Source organism: Poecilia mexicana, unplaced genomic scaffold (assembly GCF_051168715.1).
Source record: "Poecilia mexicana isolate PSO_F unplaced genomic scaffold, ASM5116871v1 scaffold_22, whole genome shotgun sequence".
Lineage (NCBI taxonomy): Eukaryota > Metazoa > Chordata > Actinopteri > Cyprinodontiformes > Poeciliidae > Poecilia > Poecilia mexicana.
In genome coordinates, this window is record NW_028263391.1 from 20,984,524 (window position 1) to 21,003,822 (window position 19,299).

A 19,299-nucleotide genomic window follows, 5' to 3' on the forward strand; every position below is an offset into this window, starting at 1 on the left:
AAATGCTCACTATTATACAGTTCAAGTCTTAATTTTACAGTTTCTTTAAATTGTTGTTTAAGCTCAAACGCCAAATATACGTCATTATACATGAGCTCTACCAGTGCTAGAAGAGCGTTAGGCACACTCCTTAAAATGCTGCTGCACATTGCTGGTGAGCTGGCTGAAAGAACGCTTACAAGAAACACTCTGTAAATATTTCTAGCTCCTGGTGTTGAAATCGGTGCTGATTTCCACCTCTTAGCAAATATTCAGGTTATTTTATGTTGATTTAGTCCTTAAATGCTTGGCCTTCTGCTGACAGGTCAGTGTGAACTAACGCTCAGTGGGAAATGCTCCACAAACATCTCAAAAGTTTGTCAAGTGGAGAAAAAAATGTTTTTGTTTCTTTTAATGTTTCCCAGGAGGACATTTGATCCGTCACGAACGTGTTTCCAGCTCTAACAGAAGAAATGCTGGAGCGGGGTCAAAGTGCGCTGACAGTTTGCTCCAGCTGGACCTCGGACATGAATCAGGACTTGCTTCTGTCAGTCTGTCATTAATTCACAATGTGCTTTCAGGAAGAGATAAATGAGACCTGTCTGTTGAAGGAATAAATTTTTGCAGAGCAGTTCGAGCCCAAACTTTGACCCGTTTCAGGCCTCAAAGCAGATCCTGCTGAGGAGCAGCAATGAATGCCTCAGTTCTCGTTCTCTTCCACTAAATCAGTGAAATTCAAGCCAAAAATACTGCGGTTGCAGCGTCTCCTCAGAAAGAAACAGTGACAGTTCTAATTTCCTGCTTGCTGCAGACTAGAAGAGGCCGTCCAGCGAGGAGAGGAGGAGGAACTCTCTGTTCATTCACGGCTGATAAAGACTCAGAGATGAGCTGCTTGGTTCGAATGTCACATAAAACTCTGTTTCTCTGGGTTTTACCGCTCAGCTTGTCTGGTCTTAGAGCTGGCCGATGAGTGAATTTCATCAATTAATTCAATTTTTGTTTTTTGAAGATTTAATTTTAGGAAAATCTGGATTTTTTTCCAGTGACTTAATCTTGTTTGACAGCTTCTGTTTATTTGTACTTTGAATCAAAAGAATAAAGTCGAAATATTAAGAGAATTAAGTTGTATTTTTATGAGAACTCAGAGACAAAAAATAACAAAAAGAAATGTTGAGAATCTAGGGAAGTTATCAAATTAGTATCAACTTATCAGCAGCAGGACTTTGAAGCGATTGTGCAAACAACTGAGTCCATTTTCAAGAAAAAAATCATGAGCCGTTCGCGTCGGATCTCGATAACTAGAAGCTTTTTTCTCATTAAAACGATTTTCTCTTGTAATTTTAAAGATGTTCTGGTACAATTTCATCTTTATTCTTCTAATATTATGACTATAATCTCGTAATTTAACTAAAATTATTGCAGTTTTAGTTTGTGCCGCTATCATTTTAAAAATATTAACAAGTGATTCCAGAGGTCATCAAAGGTCAACCAGCTAGGCCACATTTACAAAATCAAACAAAATTGATTTAAATGAATTTTACTACATCTATGCTAGTTTGTGCATCCAAACGCGTTGATCTTATTATGTAAAATCATTTTTTTTTGGCTTTACATCATGTTATAATGTTCTTCTCTCATCCAAAACACACTTGGAGTGTCGCTTTGATTCTTTCATGCGGGTTTAATGAATTCTTTAATCTCCATGGCAACCACTCAGCTGTGCAAAACGCCTGGGTGGACCTAGCCCTGCCCTCGAGCCGCAGCTCCTCCTCAGAGCTGCAGTTTCCAAACTTCCCCCTCTCAGAGCAGGACTCCCCCACTCAGCTCCTTCAGACTAGCTAGCAGCAATTAGCAAACACCTGCTGGAACATCTGTTGATCTTGTTATAGGAGCTGCTCCTCACTGAAACGCTGGAAAAAACGTTGTTAAAGGGTTAATAGAGGAGCCATGTTGTGACTCTTTGAACAATTTGAATTAATTTGAGTTTCAACAGCATTTAATTTCCCTTTGGGATCAATAAAGTATTTTTGAATTTTGAAATTGAATGACTTCCTGAAGGCGGAGTTTTAGAAAGAGGAGTTTTTAAAGCGACAGCCTCAATTCCAAGGTGCTAAACCAGGAAGTAAAATGTCTTTTGTCATATTTGATATATAGAGTATTTTTAGGTAACATAGTTAAATGATCATGAAAAATGCATAAAATGTTTTTTAAAGTTTCCAGAGGTCACCAGAGATCAACATTAAGTCAATTTTGCTAGAATATTTGACTTGACACCAAATTTGTGATTTTATAAATATGGGGGGAGGGTTGGTTGACCTTTGACCTCTGGAAACATTCATATTCATAAAATAATAGCAGCACAAACAAAAATCGTTGCTGCACAAAAAGTTTGACACCAATTTCGTTTGATTTGAAGATGGTGTGTGTGGACGGGTTACCTGCCATCACCATACTGTTTACCACATATATGCATGGAATGCGGCCCTGTGTGTGTTGGAGAGGCAGTGTGTACTTACCCTGCGCGTTGTTTTTACTGCGACCCAGCCAGCCGTTTGTTCTGAGGCACAGACGGGGCTCTGTGTGGAGCTGCAGGGTCTGGCCGACTCGCCTCCCCCTCAGTCGCCCCTCAGGCTTCTGTTTTTCCTGCATGTCTGCTCTGCTCACTGATTCAGGGTTTTGTTTGGCTTTTAGTGGTGTTGGAGGGTTGGGGGGGCTCTGCTCAGGCTTTCTAACACCATCACAGGGTGTTTCGGCCCGCTCCGCTGCACCGGATCTGAGGGAGCACCCCTGAGCCAATTAAAAGCCGGAGAAATGGCTGCTGTCCATCTCACCCCCTCTCCGCCGCCGCACTGCCTCATGGCTTTGATCTCTGCACGCCAAATGGAGAACGAGAGCCAGAACAGTTTACCCTCTCTGCTCACGGAGCGGCGACACGGCTCGCCCAATTATTACAATCTGACTTCAAGGTTTCTGGCTAATCTGCAGAAAATAGACAAACTTTACTCTTCTCTTCTTTGCCTACTGTTTCAGAAAGAGAAACAAAAATCCAGACTATCTGTTCTGGTTGTTCTCTCTACCGAAGGAAAGATTCTGCTGATCAAAATCGGAGTTCCCCAAGGCTTAATACTCGGCCCATTATTATCTTCAGTATCTTTTGGGAATTTTTTCACTTTCAGTTTTGTTACAGATACAAATCACGCTTTTTAAGTGACTGATGTTCTAGAGAAGTGGATTATAAATGGGAATGTTTTTCAAAAACAGTATTTGTGTTTGTGTGGCTATAATTTCTGTGTTATAGTTACCTAGAAGAAGTAATAAACTTCTTATCATCCCTTTTATCGTTATCACAAAATATCGTGATGAAACCTTAAGTCCTTAGCGCTCAACCCGATTTGGAAGCAACTTTTGGCACCGACCTAAGCCTGGACTCACATCTAACACTTATCTTAAAGTTGTTTTTTCAGTTAAAAAATCAATGCAAATTTTTAAGGGTTCATCTATTGCAGTTTTCTGATCAATCATTGATCTTTAAGAAGCCTGACCTGCCGATTACGATATTGGCCAACGCTGAATGTGCTAAATGTGCTAAATGTAGCAACAAAGTTTTTAAGTCTTTGTTCACGCTGCAGCCAAATATATACGACCTGTATGTGATCTCCAGTGTGAACTACAAACTACCTAAAAGTGTCCCGCATGTTCAGTAGAGGGCGCAATGACATCAGCGTGTTCAGTAGAGGGCGCAATGACATCAGCGTGTTCAGTAGAGGGCGCAATGACATCAGCGTGTTCAGTAGAGGGTATAATGACATCAGCGTGTTCAGTAGAGGGCATAATGACATCAGCGTGTTCAGTAGAGGGCATAATGACATCAGCGTGTTCAGTAGAAGGCATAATGACATCAGCGTGTTCAGTAGAGGGCATAATGACATCAGCGTGTTCAGTAGAGGGCGCAATGACATCAGCGTGTTCAGTAGAGGGCGCAATGACATCAGCATGTTCAGTAGAGGGCGCAATGACATCAGCATGTTCAGTAGAGGGCGCAATGACATCAGCATGTTCAGTAGAGGGCGCAATGACATCAGCATGTTCAGTAGAGGGCGCAATGACATCAGCATGTTCAGTGTCGTGCCAACCTCCATAAAGAAGAAGTAGCGCGCCGTGTTTGCGGAAGTAAACATGGACGCTAATAGTGTAGCATATCTTATGATTTTGAAATCCGACCGGAGCAGCACAGTAACAACTTAATCGTCGTTGTCATCCGTCGTGGTTGTTGTGTTTCTTCCTGCTTGTGTGCATCAGGACGCAGAACGGTGACGTTTGTCAAGTTTCAATGACCTTCAGGTCGGATGAGTGCGACCCGGACGTTAGGTCGCATTTGAATCAGATACCCAGGCGGTCTGGTTCGCATTCAAAAAGAATCCGACCTGAGTTGTTCAGACTGTCATGAAAAGATCAGATACAGGTCACGTTAAGTAAAAATAAAATCTGAATTGGGTCACTTCAGGACAGGCGTCAAACTCCAGTCCTCAAGGCTGGTATCCTGCAACTTAGATGTGCCTCTGCTGCACCACACCTGAATAGAATAATTAGGTTATTAGCAGGACTCTGGAGCACTCATCTACACAAGAAGGAGGTGATTAAGCCATTTCATTCCAGTGTTTTGTACCTGTGGCACATCTAAAAACTGCAGGACACCGGCCCTGGAGGACTAGAGTTTGACACCCCTGCTTTACGGCAAAGCAGAAGGAGACAGACAGATTATCAGACGTTTTCAGATAAGATCAGTTTTACGTGTAAATATCTGCCAATGATCCAGTTTTAAGAAAATTAATTGGTTTATTGGTTCACCTCTACAATATTTAGCAATTCAATGATCCAAGGTGGGACAGAAAGTTCACCTCTGAAAGCCTCCAAGCAAACTTCTGTAGTGACCTAGTCAAAGTCTCGACTTTAATTTGATTGAGATGTTGTGGCTCTTCATGATGGAAAACACTGTAATGTGGTTCAATTAAAGCAAATATCCAAATAATTTTCCATTTCTATTTTCCTAATCACGTCATATTTCTGTTCTTCTTTCTCCTCAGGACCTCCTCGGGTTTCGGACCGGGTCACCCACAGACAAACGGCCCGTTTGGGAAGCGCCATCAAGCTGCCATGTCCCGTGGAAGCAGACCCGCCGCCCTTCATCCGGTGGACCAAAGACGGACGCATCATCCACAGCGGCTGGATCCGCTTCCGCGTGCTTCGGATGGGCCTGAAGATCAAGGAGGTGGAGGCCGACGACGCCGGGACCTTCAACTGCCAGGCAACGAACGGCTTCGGCAGCGTCAACGTCAACTACACCCTCATCATTATCGGTGGGTACGCGCCCCAACGGTGCTTTCACACCATGGTGTTCAGTTTACATTCACACCAACCAGTTCGGTTCGGTTTAGCCGAACTCAGGTTCGTTTGTCGAGAACAGTGTTCTCAATGGGCCGGTTGATGAAAACCATTAAACTGTTAAGATAAATACATGCCAGTCTCCTCATTCAATAAGTACTAATTAAAATTAAATAATATTGAACATCTTTTCACATTGGTTGGACCCTTCCAGATTTTTTAATTGTGATTTTTTACAATCCAAGTTACAGATTTTGCAGTGCTAATTTAGGAATATTTGCATTATCTGCAAATGTATGACATTAAGAATGTCTTAAAATTATGAGAAAAAGACGTTTTAATGAGAAAGAAGCTTGAATTTTTTAGTTATTTTTCATGTTTAAATTCTCATAAAATTAACACTTTGCTCTCGTATCACTACCACCGTATTCTTGTAACATTTTGACGTTATTCTTGTAATTAAAAAGAAAAGATATGTTAGTCTGACCCTTATATTTTGTCGTAGAGTTGACCTGAATTCAAAGTTAAAATGAATAGAAGCTGTAAAGCAAGATGGCAGGTGATGGCGGCGTGCGCTGACATCACTCTGAAGTATGGAATCCCATTGGTGGAAAAAAATCAAGTTTAAAAAAAAAAAATTCTACAAACACCATAAATTCAACTAATGGATAAAATTGGTGTATTGCCCAGCTGTAGTGATAAGGAGGTAAACAGGTTTTTTGATTTGTTGTTTGAAAATGTAACAAATGTTTAAGCAATAAATCAATTAATTGCCTGATAAATTAAAATGAGTTCAATAATTTTAGTTTGCATGATTTATTGTTTTTTCTTTCCATCAAAAACTGGATGACAAAAGTCTTCAGTCTGGTGTTTTAGTCTCAACTAGCCATTTTTTGAAGGACAATTTTAATTACAGGGACTTCATAATTCAATCTGTGTTGTTTTGTTTATTTTGGATATTTAATGTAATTTAAAATTTAATAAAATTTTATTTAATTTCTCTTTGGGATCAATAAAATATTTTTGAATTGAATTAAATTGGAATGTGTTCCAGTGGTAAATGCTCTGTACAATTTAAAGTTTATTGAAATATATGAATCCATTCTTCCATTATTATGCCATTACAATTACATTACGTGATAAACAACATTATTGTTTATCACAATAACTACTAGGGCAATTTATTGTCCAGCAAAATTCATCATGACATTCATACAAATGTTGCAGTTTTGTCCCCAATCGACTCGAGTCTACCGGACTAAAGGGAAGCGTTCTGGTTCTGACATGCGACATCGTTTCCCTGCAGAGCGTGCCGCTGGTTAAAGACATCATCATCCAGATTTCTGCCGCTTTACCGGCTGATCCCTTTGCCTCTGCCTCCGTTGCAGCTCTTTACCTCTCTCTGTCCAAAGTCAACAGCAGCCTGGGATATTGTTTCATGCGGCTTCATCCTCTGTGACTCAGTTGGATCTTGAGCTCTTCCTTTTCCCCAGGCTACTCTCTGTGTGCAGGCAGGAGGTCCACAATAAGAACCACATTCAGTGTTAAAGTGCCGGTTTGCCTCAGAGCTCTGCGCAGGGCTTCCAGGATTAGAGACGCTCTGACCCAGTCTGGGTACAGTGCATTTCCTCTTCACCGGGGCGCAGCATGATGAATGAGAGGAGTGGAGCGTGAAGGCTGTGTTTAGTCTAATTACTCTAAGATGCCTAATTAGCCCCAGAGTCTGCTGTATCTCACAGGAGGAGTTTCACCCCGACCTCGTGACGGCTGTGCATCAGAGGAAACGCAGAAAACAGTGGTTGATGCAGCGCGGCGCGCACGAGAGCAAGGTTTAAGCAAGTTCAAAGCCTGGGTGTCAGCTGATTGTGTTTAAATTAGAGGCTGAAGATGTTGGAGCGCAGCCATCTGTAATGCCAGGGTTGCCAACAGAGCTCTGCTAAACAGTATCAGACATCGCCCTTTGGGTTTTTACGTTACAGATACCCGTTCACTCAGAACAGTTCTTGTTTTAAAAAAGAAAGAAACCTGAGTGGAGAGGCGTTGCTGAAATCTTTGATGATGAGAGAACAGAAATGTAATTGTTTCTACAGGGTTGAAATGATTAATCGTGATTAATTGCAAAGTTTCCCCTGAAAACTTGTTAAGTCCGCTAGGACAGTCATTCATCCAGCAGCCCGCCGTGTTTTTGAATCAAAAAAAATGTTTAAAGTTGACAGGAAATTTGATAATATCACATAATAATCATGTGTTATTGGAAGATTGGAAGAGTAATACCTGAACACCAAGTACAAAGTCTTAAAAATGCAAACATTTTAAAAAGACTTAAATAAATAAACAATGCTTAGCCTGGTGGGGGCACATGTAAAGCCTGGTGGCCCGCCAGGCTTATAATACACTGGGGGAATTGATTATTGAAATAATCATCAATAATGTAGTAATCAATTAATTGTCAAAAAACACTACATGCTGGAAGAACAACAAACTCAGAAAAGTTATTAAGCAACTCTACAAAAAAATTCATACATTTTGTCTTTAAGATGAAAAAAACTTATTTTTCTACATATGTTCTAACTAAATCTTCTCAGATGGCAGCTTTAACTTCACCCGGTTCAAATTCTGTTAAAAAATCTATGAAGAACCCTTTGCTGTCTAATCAATAATCGATCAGCCCTACATTGATGATAAGCAGAAAGGGTTGAGCTTTTCACACGTTGCTGTTAAGAGTATTTATTTAGCTACAGATACATCCCTTCCTACATGGCAGTAGTATGTTGTTGCATTTTAGGCAATAAAACATTAATTTCTTTTATTTAAAAGAGAAATTTAATTGTTTATTTGCACCTTTTAAAAACTCAAATGAAAAATCTGCAAAATGTGCCAGGTTTTTATTTGATTAATTGATTGTCGGAATCGGTTTATCGATTGACCATCAGAATTGATTAATCGCTCTTTAGACCAAAAATGATCATTTTTAAAACCTGGTTCCAAAGTGGATAAATTTCAGGAAGCAGGTTTTTGTGGCGAGCCGCGTCTTTCTTACACGTCGACGTCAAAGTCCGATCTCACTCTCACAAATAACAGACATGCCGACGTTCGGCAGGGTTCCCAGATCTGATTGATAGTTTTCAGCCCAAACACAATGTAAAACTTTCCCAACTCCAAATAAAATCATCCCAAATCTGAAGCTGGAGGTGTGCAGGTTCAGATTTGAACCGGCTACGTTTGTAGCTCTTCTCACACTCTACGGTTTCTTTGGAATGAGCTGCAGCTCATATTTAATCTGAAGACCTGCTGAGAAACTCGGTTCTGATTTTCATCAGGAGGGTTTTTGCCCTTTATGGAGTTGAAACGAAGCTTTCTGGCTTCAACCCGGATCTTCTCTGCTGTAATTCCTCCTCTTCCTCATGTGGCGAAGAGCGAAGAGAGACGTCCACCGACCAAACACACACTGCTGTTTTTAATGCCAGATTTGATTTCTGATTATTAATACTTAATTAATAATAACTAAAAAACGCTGCAAACACACTCTAAAAACTAAAACTGACTAAAACAAAAAGCCACAACAGAATGAAATTACACCATAATGAAAAACCCAAAACTATTAGAACCCGCTCTGCAGCATGTCATCCCTGCAGACATTAACATTACCTCCAGTCTTGTAAACGTTAATATGACAATCCCATGCTAAAGCTGAGATAAAACCTGCTGGGACGTACTCTGCAGAGGACGCAGGACTCGCTGCATGCTCTGGACGGGGTCTTTGGGGGCTGATGGGGCCAGTTGTCAGGACTCCCCATCCAAACAGGGCCCAAACAGCCAGCTGGAGGGATTGAGGAGGCGCCATGTTGCGCTGATGGACCAGATTCCTCAGATAGCTCTTGGGAGGACAGATGGGAAGAAAGAAATCTCTCCAGAACAGAACATGCCCCCCGCCCCGTCTCCTCACCGTCCTCTTTCAGTTCTCTGCTGGTTCTGTTTGCACAGGAATGCTCTTGAACTTCTTGAAGCGCTGCCAGGTTCCAGTCGTCCTGACCGACTGCAGCTCTTCTCTTTGCGACTCCAAAGAAACAACAAAGCGGCGTGATGGATGATGGGTGATGGTTGCTGCGCAGGGAGTCGGCTACCCCTCATTTACACAACTTCAAATAAATAAACTCCTCTCAGATCTTCTGGAGAAACATGCTAGCAGGCAGCTAAATTAATTAGCTGGGTTAATGGAAAGTTTTGCTCATGATAATTGCTCACTGGCAGGATTCTGACAATGAGGCCCCGTAATCTGATTAAAACACACCGCTGCAAAAACAAGTGAGAGACAATAAGCCAGCAGCTGAGGCAGGATGACGGATATGAGAGCAGAAATCTGAGGCTGGGAGATACATCGATTTTACCGATTAATCAAATTTGAATGATTAATCAAATGTTATTGATTAATCAAATTTTACTGATTGATTTTTTGGGGGAAAGTCTTGATTTTTTTCACTCCTTGTGTTTCTATATTTCTTGTGTTTTGCAGCTTCTATTTGTTCGTACTTTGAATATTGGGTCCAGGCTGTTGGTTTTTAGTTAATTAGCAGAAAAAGTCATATTACTACAAGAACAAAGACTTGATAGGGTTATAATAGTTTTGCGTTTTCATTATATTTTAGTTTTATTTTGTGGTGACATTGTGTTTGTCTAATTTAGTTAGTTTTAATCAGTTTTACAGTGTGTTTGCTGGTTTTTATATCAGTTATTACTAGTTAAATACCATTTAGTTTTTATTAGTTGTAGTAGTAATTTTAGTTTTCTCATACTTTGGTTAATTTCTAGGTGAATAATTCAAAAAGGTCAAAGCGTTGCATAGTGATTAGTATACATCGATTGGTAAATAAATACTCAACAGAAGATACTATTTTCAGAAAATGTATTCACATGTTTTCTCCCGTTTGCTGTCGCCATTTTGTGGATTAGTGTAAATGCCACCAATAGGAATATGGAGTAACATAATTTGTGAACAGCTAACATAAACTGCTTATGTAGGGGATAAATATCTAATTCTCCTGCTGGCTCTTGTGAAACTTTTTTTTTATTTTGCTCCCATCTGCAGTAAAACATCCAGATGTTTGCACGTGTTAGTTGTGGTGGTGATGCAAGGCTGTTGTGCTGAACTTTCTCTGGAAACATAAACCCCAATAGAGCTGCAACTAGCGACTATTTTAGAATTAATCAATTATTTTGACAAATAATCGATTACATACAATGTTGTTTTGGCCTAATTACTGCTCTGAGTGTGTTCTTTCAGCAAATGGCCTTTTTTTGAGTCTGTATACTCGAGTTAACGATTAATCGATTACTAAATTAGATGATATGATTATATCAATAATTGATTCATCACGATTAATCGTTCCAGTTCTAATCCCCAGCCATCCCCAGAGCTCACTCTGATACAAAAATCTCTCCTCTGGCCCGTTCTTGAGCCTCAGCCAGCAGAAAGCGTGTGTGGTGGGACCGTTTCCTGTGGCTGGTTTTGTGAATGAAGTGAGAAAGGATGGCGTCAGACCATAAACACTGCAGGGACATCATGAATGGATTCGAGTTGGATCAAAATAGCATTTTAACAAACTTGAAGTTTTCAGCCTCAGAATAGGTTGCATTTGGATCCAGATTCTTGTAATGTTTACTGGCGTATGTGGTGAGCACCAACGCCTCAGAGCTGACCTTTCGTCTACTTTAACTGCTCTGCTTCGCGTCACAAGATCATTGCAGGACTTTAACAACTACTGGATGGAGGCAAGACCATCTGCCTGTCAAAAACACCAATTTAATCTAAAAAATGAATAGAAATAATCAGTATTATAATTCTTCTTTTCCACTTTGCAAGTGATTGTTATCAGCAGCTTAGAAGGGCAATAAGACTCTGTAAATATTGCAGATAGTTATTTACCTTGACTCAAATGAATTACACATTATCAGTTAATATGTTTATTTTAGAATGGGTTACTAACTTGCTTTAATTGTGATTAATTGATTTAAATAATCATCAACTCATTTAGTGATCTATTGTTAACTGGAGTGCACAGACTCAGAAAAGGCCAACTGCTGAAAGAACAACACAGTTAGACATGTAATTCAGCCAGAACTGTAAAAATATATATGTATATATTCCATTTAAGAAAAAAACAACTTAAAAATGTAAAAATGTTTTCTCCAGAACTTCACAAGAGGTTTCAGTTTCACCCAATTCAAATTTTGTAGAGAAAAAAAAATCTTATGCACTTTTGCTATCTGTTCATTAATTGGTTAATAGAAAAACCAGTCAAACGATTAATCCTGCACTGTGTTGTTAAGTCAGTCAGAAAGGATTGAACTTTTCACATGTTGATGTTAAAACTATATTTCAGCTGCAGATGATCAAGTGTTCACTAAAGGAATGCTGCTATTTTATTTTAGGCAATAAAACGTTTATTTTCTTATTTAATAAAGGAATTTTTTTTACATCTTTTAATGTATTTTTTAATATTGTATAAAATTAGTTAAGTGGTTAAATGAAAAATCTGACAAATATGCCAATGTTTTATCTGAGTAATTGGTTAATCATCAGATTAATCAATGATTATATTGATTAATCGATATAATTGATTACTCAAATAGTTGACGATTAGTTCCGTAATTGATTCAACACAGTTTATCTGATTAATCGTTTCAGTCCTAATACACAACTATTCCCTACTTAGGAATTGATCGGTTGAATAATTGATTAATAGATAATCGTTAGTTGTAGCCCTACATCACAAAGTTTTTGTTTCAGTTAGTTTTCTGCTTATCTCTCACACTAAACTTCATTCAGACTTAATCAAAGTGTGAGAAATAAGCAGAAAACTGTTTGCTTCTTTTATTTATGATAAAAATCAGCTTTTGGTTACTTTCCACCACACTGGATTAATCTCTGAAACGGCTAAATGTATACGTTTGGCCTTCAAACGTCCCACCTCTGCAGCATTCTGAGCCTGCATTGTGCCAAAACAATAGTGGCACGGGATAGCTTTAACGGCTCAGATGCATAAAGAGCATCATTGTTCCCTAAAATCACCAAAAAGCAGAGAGGAAACAAATTCAAGGAAAAAAAACTGAAGTCAGAAAGAAAACCCCGGCAGTGCGGGACCAGGATCTGTTTGGATTGGGAGGTTCAGGAACCGGCAGGAATGTGGAGAGCCCAAGTGAGCAAGAGGGAAATATTTCTTGGGTTATTATCGTTGGCCAGTTAAAGCCCCTTCAAATAGCCATGACATCATGGCTGGGATCGGTGCTGCAGGGGACAAACAAAGGAGGGCCTGTACCTAGAGAACCCAGGAGAGCTCCGACGGTTTCAGGGTTCTCAGAGGGAGGCAGAGCGGCGGGGGTTAGAAGTCACATCTGGCCTTTTTACCTGACCCAATCAAACCAAGAGGAGGGAATCAAGTGAGTCAGACTCGATGCAGAAGAATCCAGCAGAGCCAGAAATCAGTCACAGAAGGTAGAAATAGCTACGCTGAGTCGCATTGAATACGTTCGCTGATTTTTAAAATGTATTTTTAATTTTATTTTAAGAATGCATTGGTTAGAAAACCTGTGACTGTGGATGTACCTTCTGCTTAATGTCTCTGTCTGCAGAGCATCAAATGTGGATGAAGTTTCAGTCATTATAACGTATTTAAGCCCGGTCTTAGCTGGGCTGCATGATGTCAGCCAGTGACTAAACTCCACAGCTGTCCGCTCTAACAGGGCTTAATAAAAAACGATCATATTACTTCCAAATGCAGCAGAGTGTGACCCCAGCATGCAGCCTGCGCAGAGTCTTAAAACTCATTTCTAGGCCAGTTTGACGCTGTAGCAGCAACAGGGTCAGATGTTAAAGTGCTGCTTGCTTTAATGGTGACTTATTATGCTTCCTTAAGCACGTTAAGATAAGTCTGGGGGCTACAGAAAATAATGTTCATTACATTTATGGCACAAAATCATTCTTAGATAATGAAATGTTAGTCTGGTAAATTATTTTAGCTCCTCTCAGAATGAGCTATTTTAGGGCGTCTTGTCACTTTAAATCCAAATAAGCTGCTGCTGGCCACGCCCCCAACTCAGCGTTTATACTCAAAATGGCTGCAAACAAGAGCTTAATTATACAACTATACACAATAAGAATGCAAAAAGTTGTTTCTAAATAGTGAGTCAAAAACGAAATACTTGCCACATGCTGGATTTCCGCTGGGGTTGCTAGGCAATGGGGCTGGGCTCAGCTGGGGTTGCTAGGTAACGGGTCTGGGCTCAGCTGGGGTTGCTAGGTAACGTAGAATGTGACTCAACATTCAGAATGTTTTTAAAACTGCTCCTTTTCCTAAAAACATCAACTTGTTGCCAAACAAAACATCTGAGTGGTTTTTAAGCTCTTGGACTGTTTTTAGAAGCAGCTGAGACACAAATAAAAGCATAAAAACACAAAGAAAGAAGTGAATTTTGCATAATAGGTCTCACATTTAAGTTATAAAAACTGTATTCAGTGTTTGATGATTGTAGAAATAAAGGCCTTTTCCTGTCATGTAGTCATGCGCTGACGTATTTCTATCCCTTTGTGTTTGCAGATGACCCTCGTTCTGATAATTCAGGACCATCAAACGGAGCAGAACCAGAACCAGGTGGTGACAAATTGGGTAAGAACTCCAAGACTGATGTCCTGCTTTCAACAAACTGGACTGCCTTGCAAACTTTTCCATATTTTGTCACTTTCCAACCACAAACTTTAATGTGTTTTATCTGGATTTTATGCGATGGACCGACACAAAGGGGCTTCGTACGTGTCAAGTTTAAGGAAAATCATTCTATACATGGCCGTTTTCATTTGCTTTACTAATAGAAATCTGAACATTGTGGAATGTATTTACTCTGATGCTCCCAATGAAAATCAACTGCCTTCAGAATTAAGCTAAATTAGTAGTTAATCTATTTACCAACCTATTTCTGATCATATTGTCAGCTTTGATATTTTTTTTAACTTAACATCATTAACTGAAATTTATAATGACAACAATAAATAGACACTTTTACGATAAATCATAAACAATATGATAAACGCCCACCCAATTATTTCCTCCCAATCTTTGGAAATTCAAACTAAATGTTTCCCCCTGGCAGCTCGTCCTCGCTTCACGCAGCCGGAGAAGATGCGGCGCAGGGTGATAGCGTGTCCCGTGGGCAGCACGGTGCGCCTCAAGTGTTCAGCCAGCGGAAACCCTCGACCCGACATCGTGTGGCTGAAGGACGACCGGCCCCTGACGGAGCAGGAAGTCGGCGAGGGCCGCCAGAGGAAGTGGACTCTGAGTTTGAAGAATGTGGTGCCGGAGCACAGCGGCAAATACACCTGCAGGGTCTCCAACCGGGCCGGGGAGATCAACGCCACCTACAAGGTCGAAGTCATCCGTGAGTATCAACCAAACCAGCTGTAGTCGTTCATAGAAGAAAGGCAGCTCCAGTGTCATGATACTGCCACCACCGTGTTTCAGTAGATAGGTGAGGGACAGGTGATGTGCAGTGTTGAGGCCTGTCACAATAACAACTTTCACTGCATGATCTATTGTCCTAGAACTTATAGCGATTAACAATAATATCTTGCTTTGAGACCATGGCATAATAATGCAAGAACAAAATATCCAAAATAAATAAGCAAAACAACAAATAAAATGAATTATTAAGTCTCTGTAAACTAAATCATCCTTCAAAACAAGGGCCTTATGAGACCAAAACACCACACTGAAGAGTTTTATCATCCAGTTTTTGGTAAAAAAGAGAAAAACCATAAATCATACAAATGGACATTATTGAGTTTGTTTTAATTTATTATGTGATTAATTGATTATTGTGACAGATCTAGCAGTATCAGATCAGAAAGTTTGATTTTGGTGTTATCTGACTTTGACTGCAGCTACCGATTATTTTAGTAATCAAATATTTTATTGATTATTCGGATTTTAAAAAGTTGCACATTATACCAATTTTTCATTTCACCACTTTCACTTATTTTATTCAGTATTGAAAATGTACAAGAAAATGCAAATAATTAAATTCCATTTTTAAATAAGAAAACATTTTATTGCCTAACATTCAATAACGTAGCATTTCATTGGGTGATCGTTTGTAGCAAAGGATGCATTTAAAAGATACGTCTAACATCAACCCTTTCTGTTTGACTTCATATCAATACAGTTGACCTGTTTCTGATCAATAATCAGATAACAATAGCTGTTTAATAGAAGATTTTTTAAGCGTAATTTGACCTGGATGAAGCTAAAACTATGCTACCTGAGGAGTTTTGGGTAAAACATATTTAGAAAGAATGTTTTTCATCTTAAATGCTAAATTTATCAAAACATTTTGCACATTTTTGGCTTGATTACTGCTGTGAATATGTTGTTTTTTCAGCGTATTGCCTTTTGTTGAGTCTGTATACTCAGATTAATCAATTACTAAATTACTTGATGATTATTTCAATAATCGATTCATCTGGTTAATCATTTCAGCCCAAGTGTAAATACTTTCACAAAGTGCTTGTAGCTGCAGGAAATAGACTCAAATCGGCACCATCGCAGGTCTGCAGACTAACCTCCTTCGCTGCAGTCAGATTGTGATCAGCAGGTCTGGACGAATGTTCTCTCAGCAATGAGAAGCACATTGAGGAAGCAGTCTGAGAGTGAGGGCCGGTGCCCCACTGTTTGTTCAGGGAGGGGACCATCCAGCCAATCTGGAGCTGATTAAAGCCCAGCTGTCTGCCAGAACCCCCTCTAGCCCCCGAGAGCGGAGTGCTGTACAACCAGGAGCACGGAGAGGAAGCTAATCACACATACTTCTTGTGTTACATGTGGTGTTCCTGCCTCTCTCTCAATTACAAGCTCTTACCTTTAGGCTGCTTTGGACGAGGAATGCAAGTTATTGATTCATGAGTTGATTGTTGTGAGGAGTTAAAACTGTTTTTTTCACTCTTAAAATAATAAAAAAGTATGAAAATCATTTGCTAAACAAATAGAATGAGGTTTGATTGTTTTCTTTTATGCGTTTGTCTACTGACTTAGCTGGAATCCCATTCTTAGGAAAAATATACCGAAACATTCTGCTGATTTGATTTTGATGATGTTCTTCTACCTGCACTTCTTCTTAAACTAATAAAACATTAATCGGCAATTAATTATTTACGTTCCTATTTTGGATTAAAACAACATTTGTGACGGTTCTTTTGTTTGCGTCTGTGCAGAAAGGACGAGCTCCAAACCGGTTCTGACCGGGACGCACCCGGTAAACACCACGGTGGACTACGGGGGCACCACGTCCCTCCAGTGCAAAGTGCGCAGTGACGTGAAGCCGGTCATCCAGTGGCTAAAGCGCGTGGAGTCCCACGAGGAGAGCCGCTACAACTCCACCATCGAGGTGGGGGACCACAGGTTTGTGGTGCTGCCCACCGGGGAGGTGTGGTCCCGGCCCGACGGCTCCTACCTCAACAAGCTGCTCATCACCCGCGCCAAGGAGGACGACGCCGGCATGTACATCTGCCTCGGTGCCAACACCATGGGCTACAGCTTCCGCAGCGCCTTCCTGACGGTGCTGCCAGGTGAGGGCCGAGATGCTGCTCCGCTACTGGTCTGCTTTGTAAGACGGAGTATAGGGCGGTAAATTTCCACCCAAAAAACTTAGAAATTTTTATGTTGATCTTAGAAATTTTCTAGGAAAATGTACTTGTAAATTTCTGACCCTGAAAAGTTTCTTTTTTCTTTTTTCTTTTTTTTTTTTTTAGAAAAAAACTCAAGTCAGGGGAAAAAAAAAACTTACCTGGAAATTTCTGAGCTTGAAAATCTTAAAATTTGTGAGAAAAGCTCCAAAGGTTTTAGATTAGTCACAGAAATTTTCTAGAAAGAACTTGGAAATTTCTGATTTCCAAAAGACGAAAAAAACGGAGAAATTTAGAGATCAAGCTAAAAAAACAAATTCTAGAAAAAAAAACTTGAGTAATTTTCAAGTAACTTGAAATTCTAAAAAATTCTAATTTTTTTTAGAATTTTTTATTCTAAAAAAATTCTGAGATTCGTCTCAAAATTTGAATCAAATCTATTTTTTTTGTCAAAAAAATCTAAGATTTTTTTTGACAAAAAATCATATCATATTGATCATATTGTCTAGGAAAAAAACATTGAAATTTCTGAACTAAAAAAAATTTAAATTTGTGAGAAAATAACTCAGAAATTTGCTAGAAAAAAACAATTGAAATGGGAAAAAAATTAGACTTTTTGAAATTTTAAAAAGTTGAAAATTTTCTCGTTCCAAAGCAGATCAGTTCACTCCTGAGTGTTAGAAGTAAAATAATCTGATCTAGTAATTTTTCATCAATATTAATGAATTATTTACTTATCAGAAACTTGTATTTCTTGCTGAAATGTTAGTTGTAATTTAGTTTTGTCTGTAATAAAATATTCGCACTTGAAACTAGATCAAGTTTCAAGTGCGAATCTTTGTAAGATTCTGTGTTTTTGCAGTGCAATCCCGATATCATTCACACCTCATGCAGACATTGGTTCAAAGTAATCTGTGTTTTTCTGAGGAATTTGAATCTGACACTGAATCTGTGGAGGAAGTTAAATGTTAAGGCAGTTCTAATGTAATATTGACACATTAAAATGTCATATATAAATGTTCTAAACCAATACCTGCAGTATTTAAGCAGCCATTTATTCATGAGTTTATGAATCGGGTTGAGATCTTCCTTATTTATGTTTCTTCTCTTTGCAGACACGAAGCTGCCCGTCTCCCTGCTCCCGTCCAACACCAGCTCCCTCCCCTGGCCCGTCATCATCGGCATCCCGGCTGGAGTAGTCTTCATCTTCGCCACGATCCTGCTGTGTTTCTGCCAGAGCAGGAAGCACTGCCCACCTCCCAGCGCCGCGCCGCCGCAGAGCTCCCACCGCGTGCCGTACCGAGAGCGGGACCGGGGCTGCCCCGCGCCGTCCTCCAGCTCCTCCAGCCCGGACAAAGACTGCCTGAACTACGAGGACTACCTGGCCCAGCAGCAGCTGCTCCTCAGCCAGGCCGGACCCAGCGTCCCGTCCAAAATCTACCCCAAAATCTACACGGACATCCACACGCACACCCACTCCCACGTGGACGGGAAGGTGCACCAGCACCAGCACATCCATTTTCAGTGTTAGCCTGAACTGCCATCCTTCATCCAGAACGCTTGCTTGGAAAACCCAGAAAAAGTGTGTGTTACCCAACAAAACTTCCACATCCTTGTGCTCTTTCTACCTGTTAGAAGCTCACACTACTTTTACGCCGACTTTGGGTTTTCCTAAACGGATGTTTGGGTCCGACGAGCGCGGAGGATGCAAACGAAAAGGGTACTAAAGGTTCACAGAAGGGCTGGTTTAAAGCTCTGACTCAGGTTGTTTGTTAAAGATGCATTTGTTAGGAATGCTGACCACTACCGTTCTCCATCCCACTCCCACTGGTAGCTGTTTATGGCATGCAGACGTTGCCAAAGACTGCAAAGGGTGGAGGGATTGTGTTCCCACCCTCCATGTAAACTGTTCTGGTCCTCTGTAATCTTTATTATTTAACTTTCTTTCTGTAGGTTCCCATTATTAGTCTTTAGCATGTTGGGACGAACCGGCAGAGACCACCTCCTTATCCAACAACAGTTTATTAAGCTGTAGTCAGAATATTTAATTTATTTTCTTAAAAATGTATCAAAGGTTTATTTTTCAGAGTAAGTCATTTTTCATATCTATGTAATATTAATAAAGTATACTGTTTGTGTATTGTACCCTTTGAATTCATCATTTTAAACCAATTTATGCCGGTATTTAGGCATGTTCTGTATGTAATTTATTTTTGATAATTTTCTTGGACATTTTGAACTTTCATTTGGGTCTCAACCTTTGCTAAAAAAAC

At 39.9% G+C, this 19,299-nt stretch overlaps 1 protein-coding gene across 1 annotated transcript in view; it reads left to right on the forward strand.

The window, feature by feature from the left end:
- The window catches only part of LOC106930264 (fibroblast growth factor receptor like 1), a 43,961-nt gene extending 24,790 nt beyond the window's left edge, over window positions 1-19,171 (forward strand). Inside the window, exons 3-7 of the mRNA XM_015007702.2 lie at window positions 5,064-5,336; window positions 13,956-14,024; window positions 14,506-14,790; window positions 16,616-16,969; window positions 18,142-19,171. Of these exons, the coding sequence (XP_014863188.2) occupies window positions 5,064-5,336; window positions 13,956-14,024; window positions 14,506-14,790; window positions 16,616-16,969; window positions 18,142-18,557 (1,397 nt within the window). The 3' untranslated portion in view covers window positions 18,558-19,171. The remainder of the gene's footprint in view (window positions 1-5,063; window positions 5,337-13,955; window positions 14,025-14,505; window positions 14,791-16,615; window positions 16,970-18,141) is intronic.
- The last annotated feature ends 128 nt before the right edge of the window (window positions 19,172-19,299 follow it).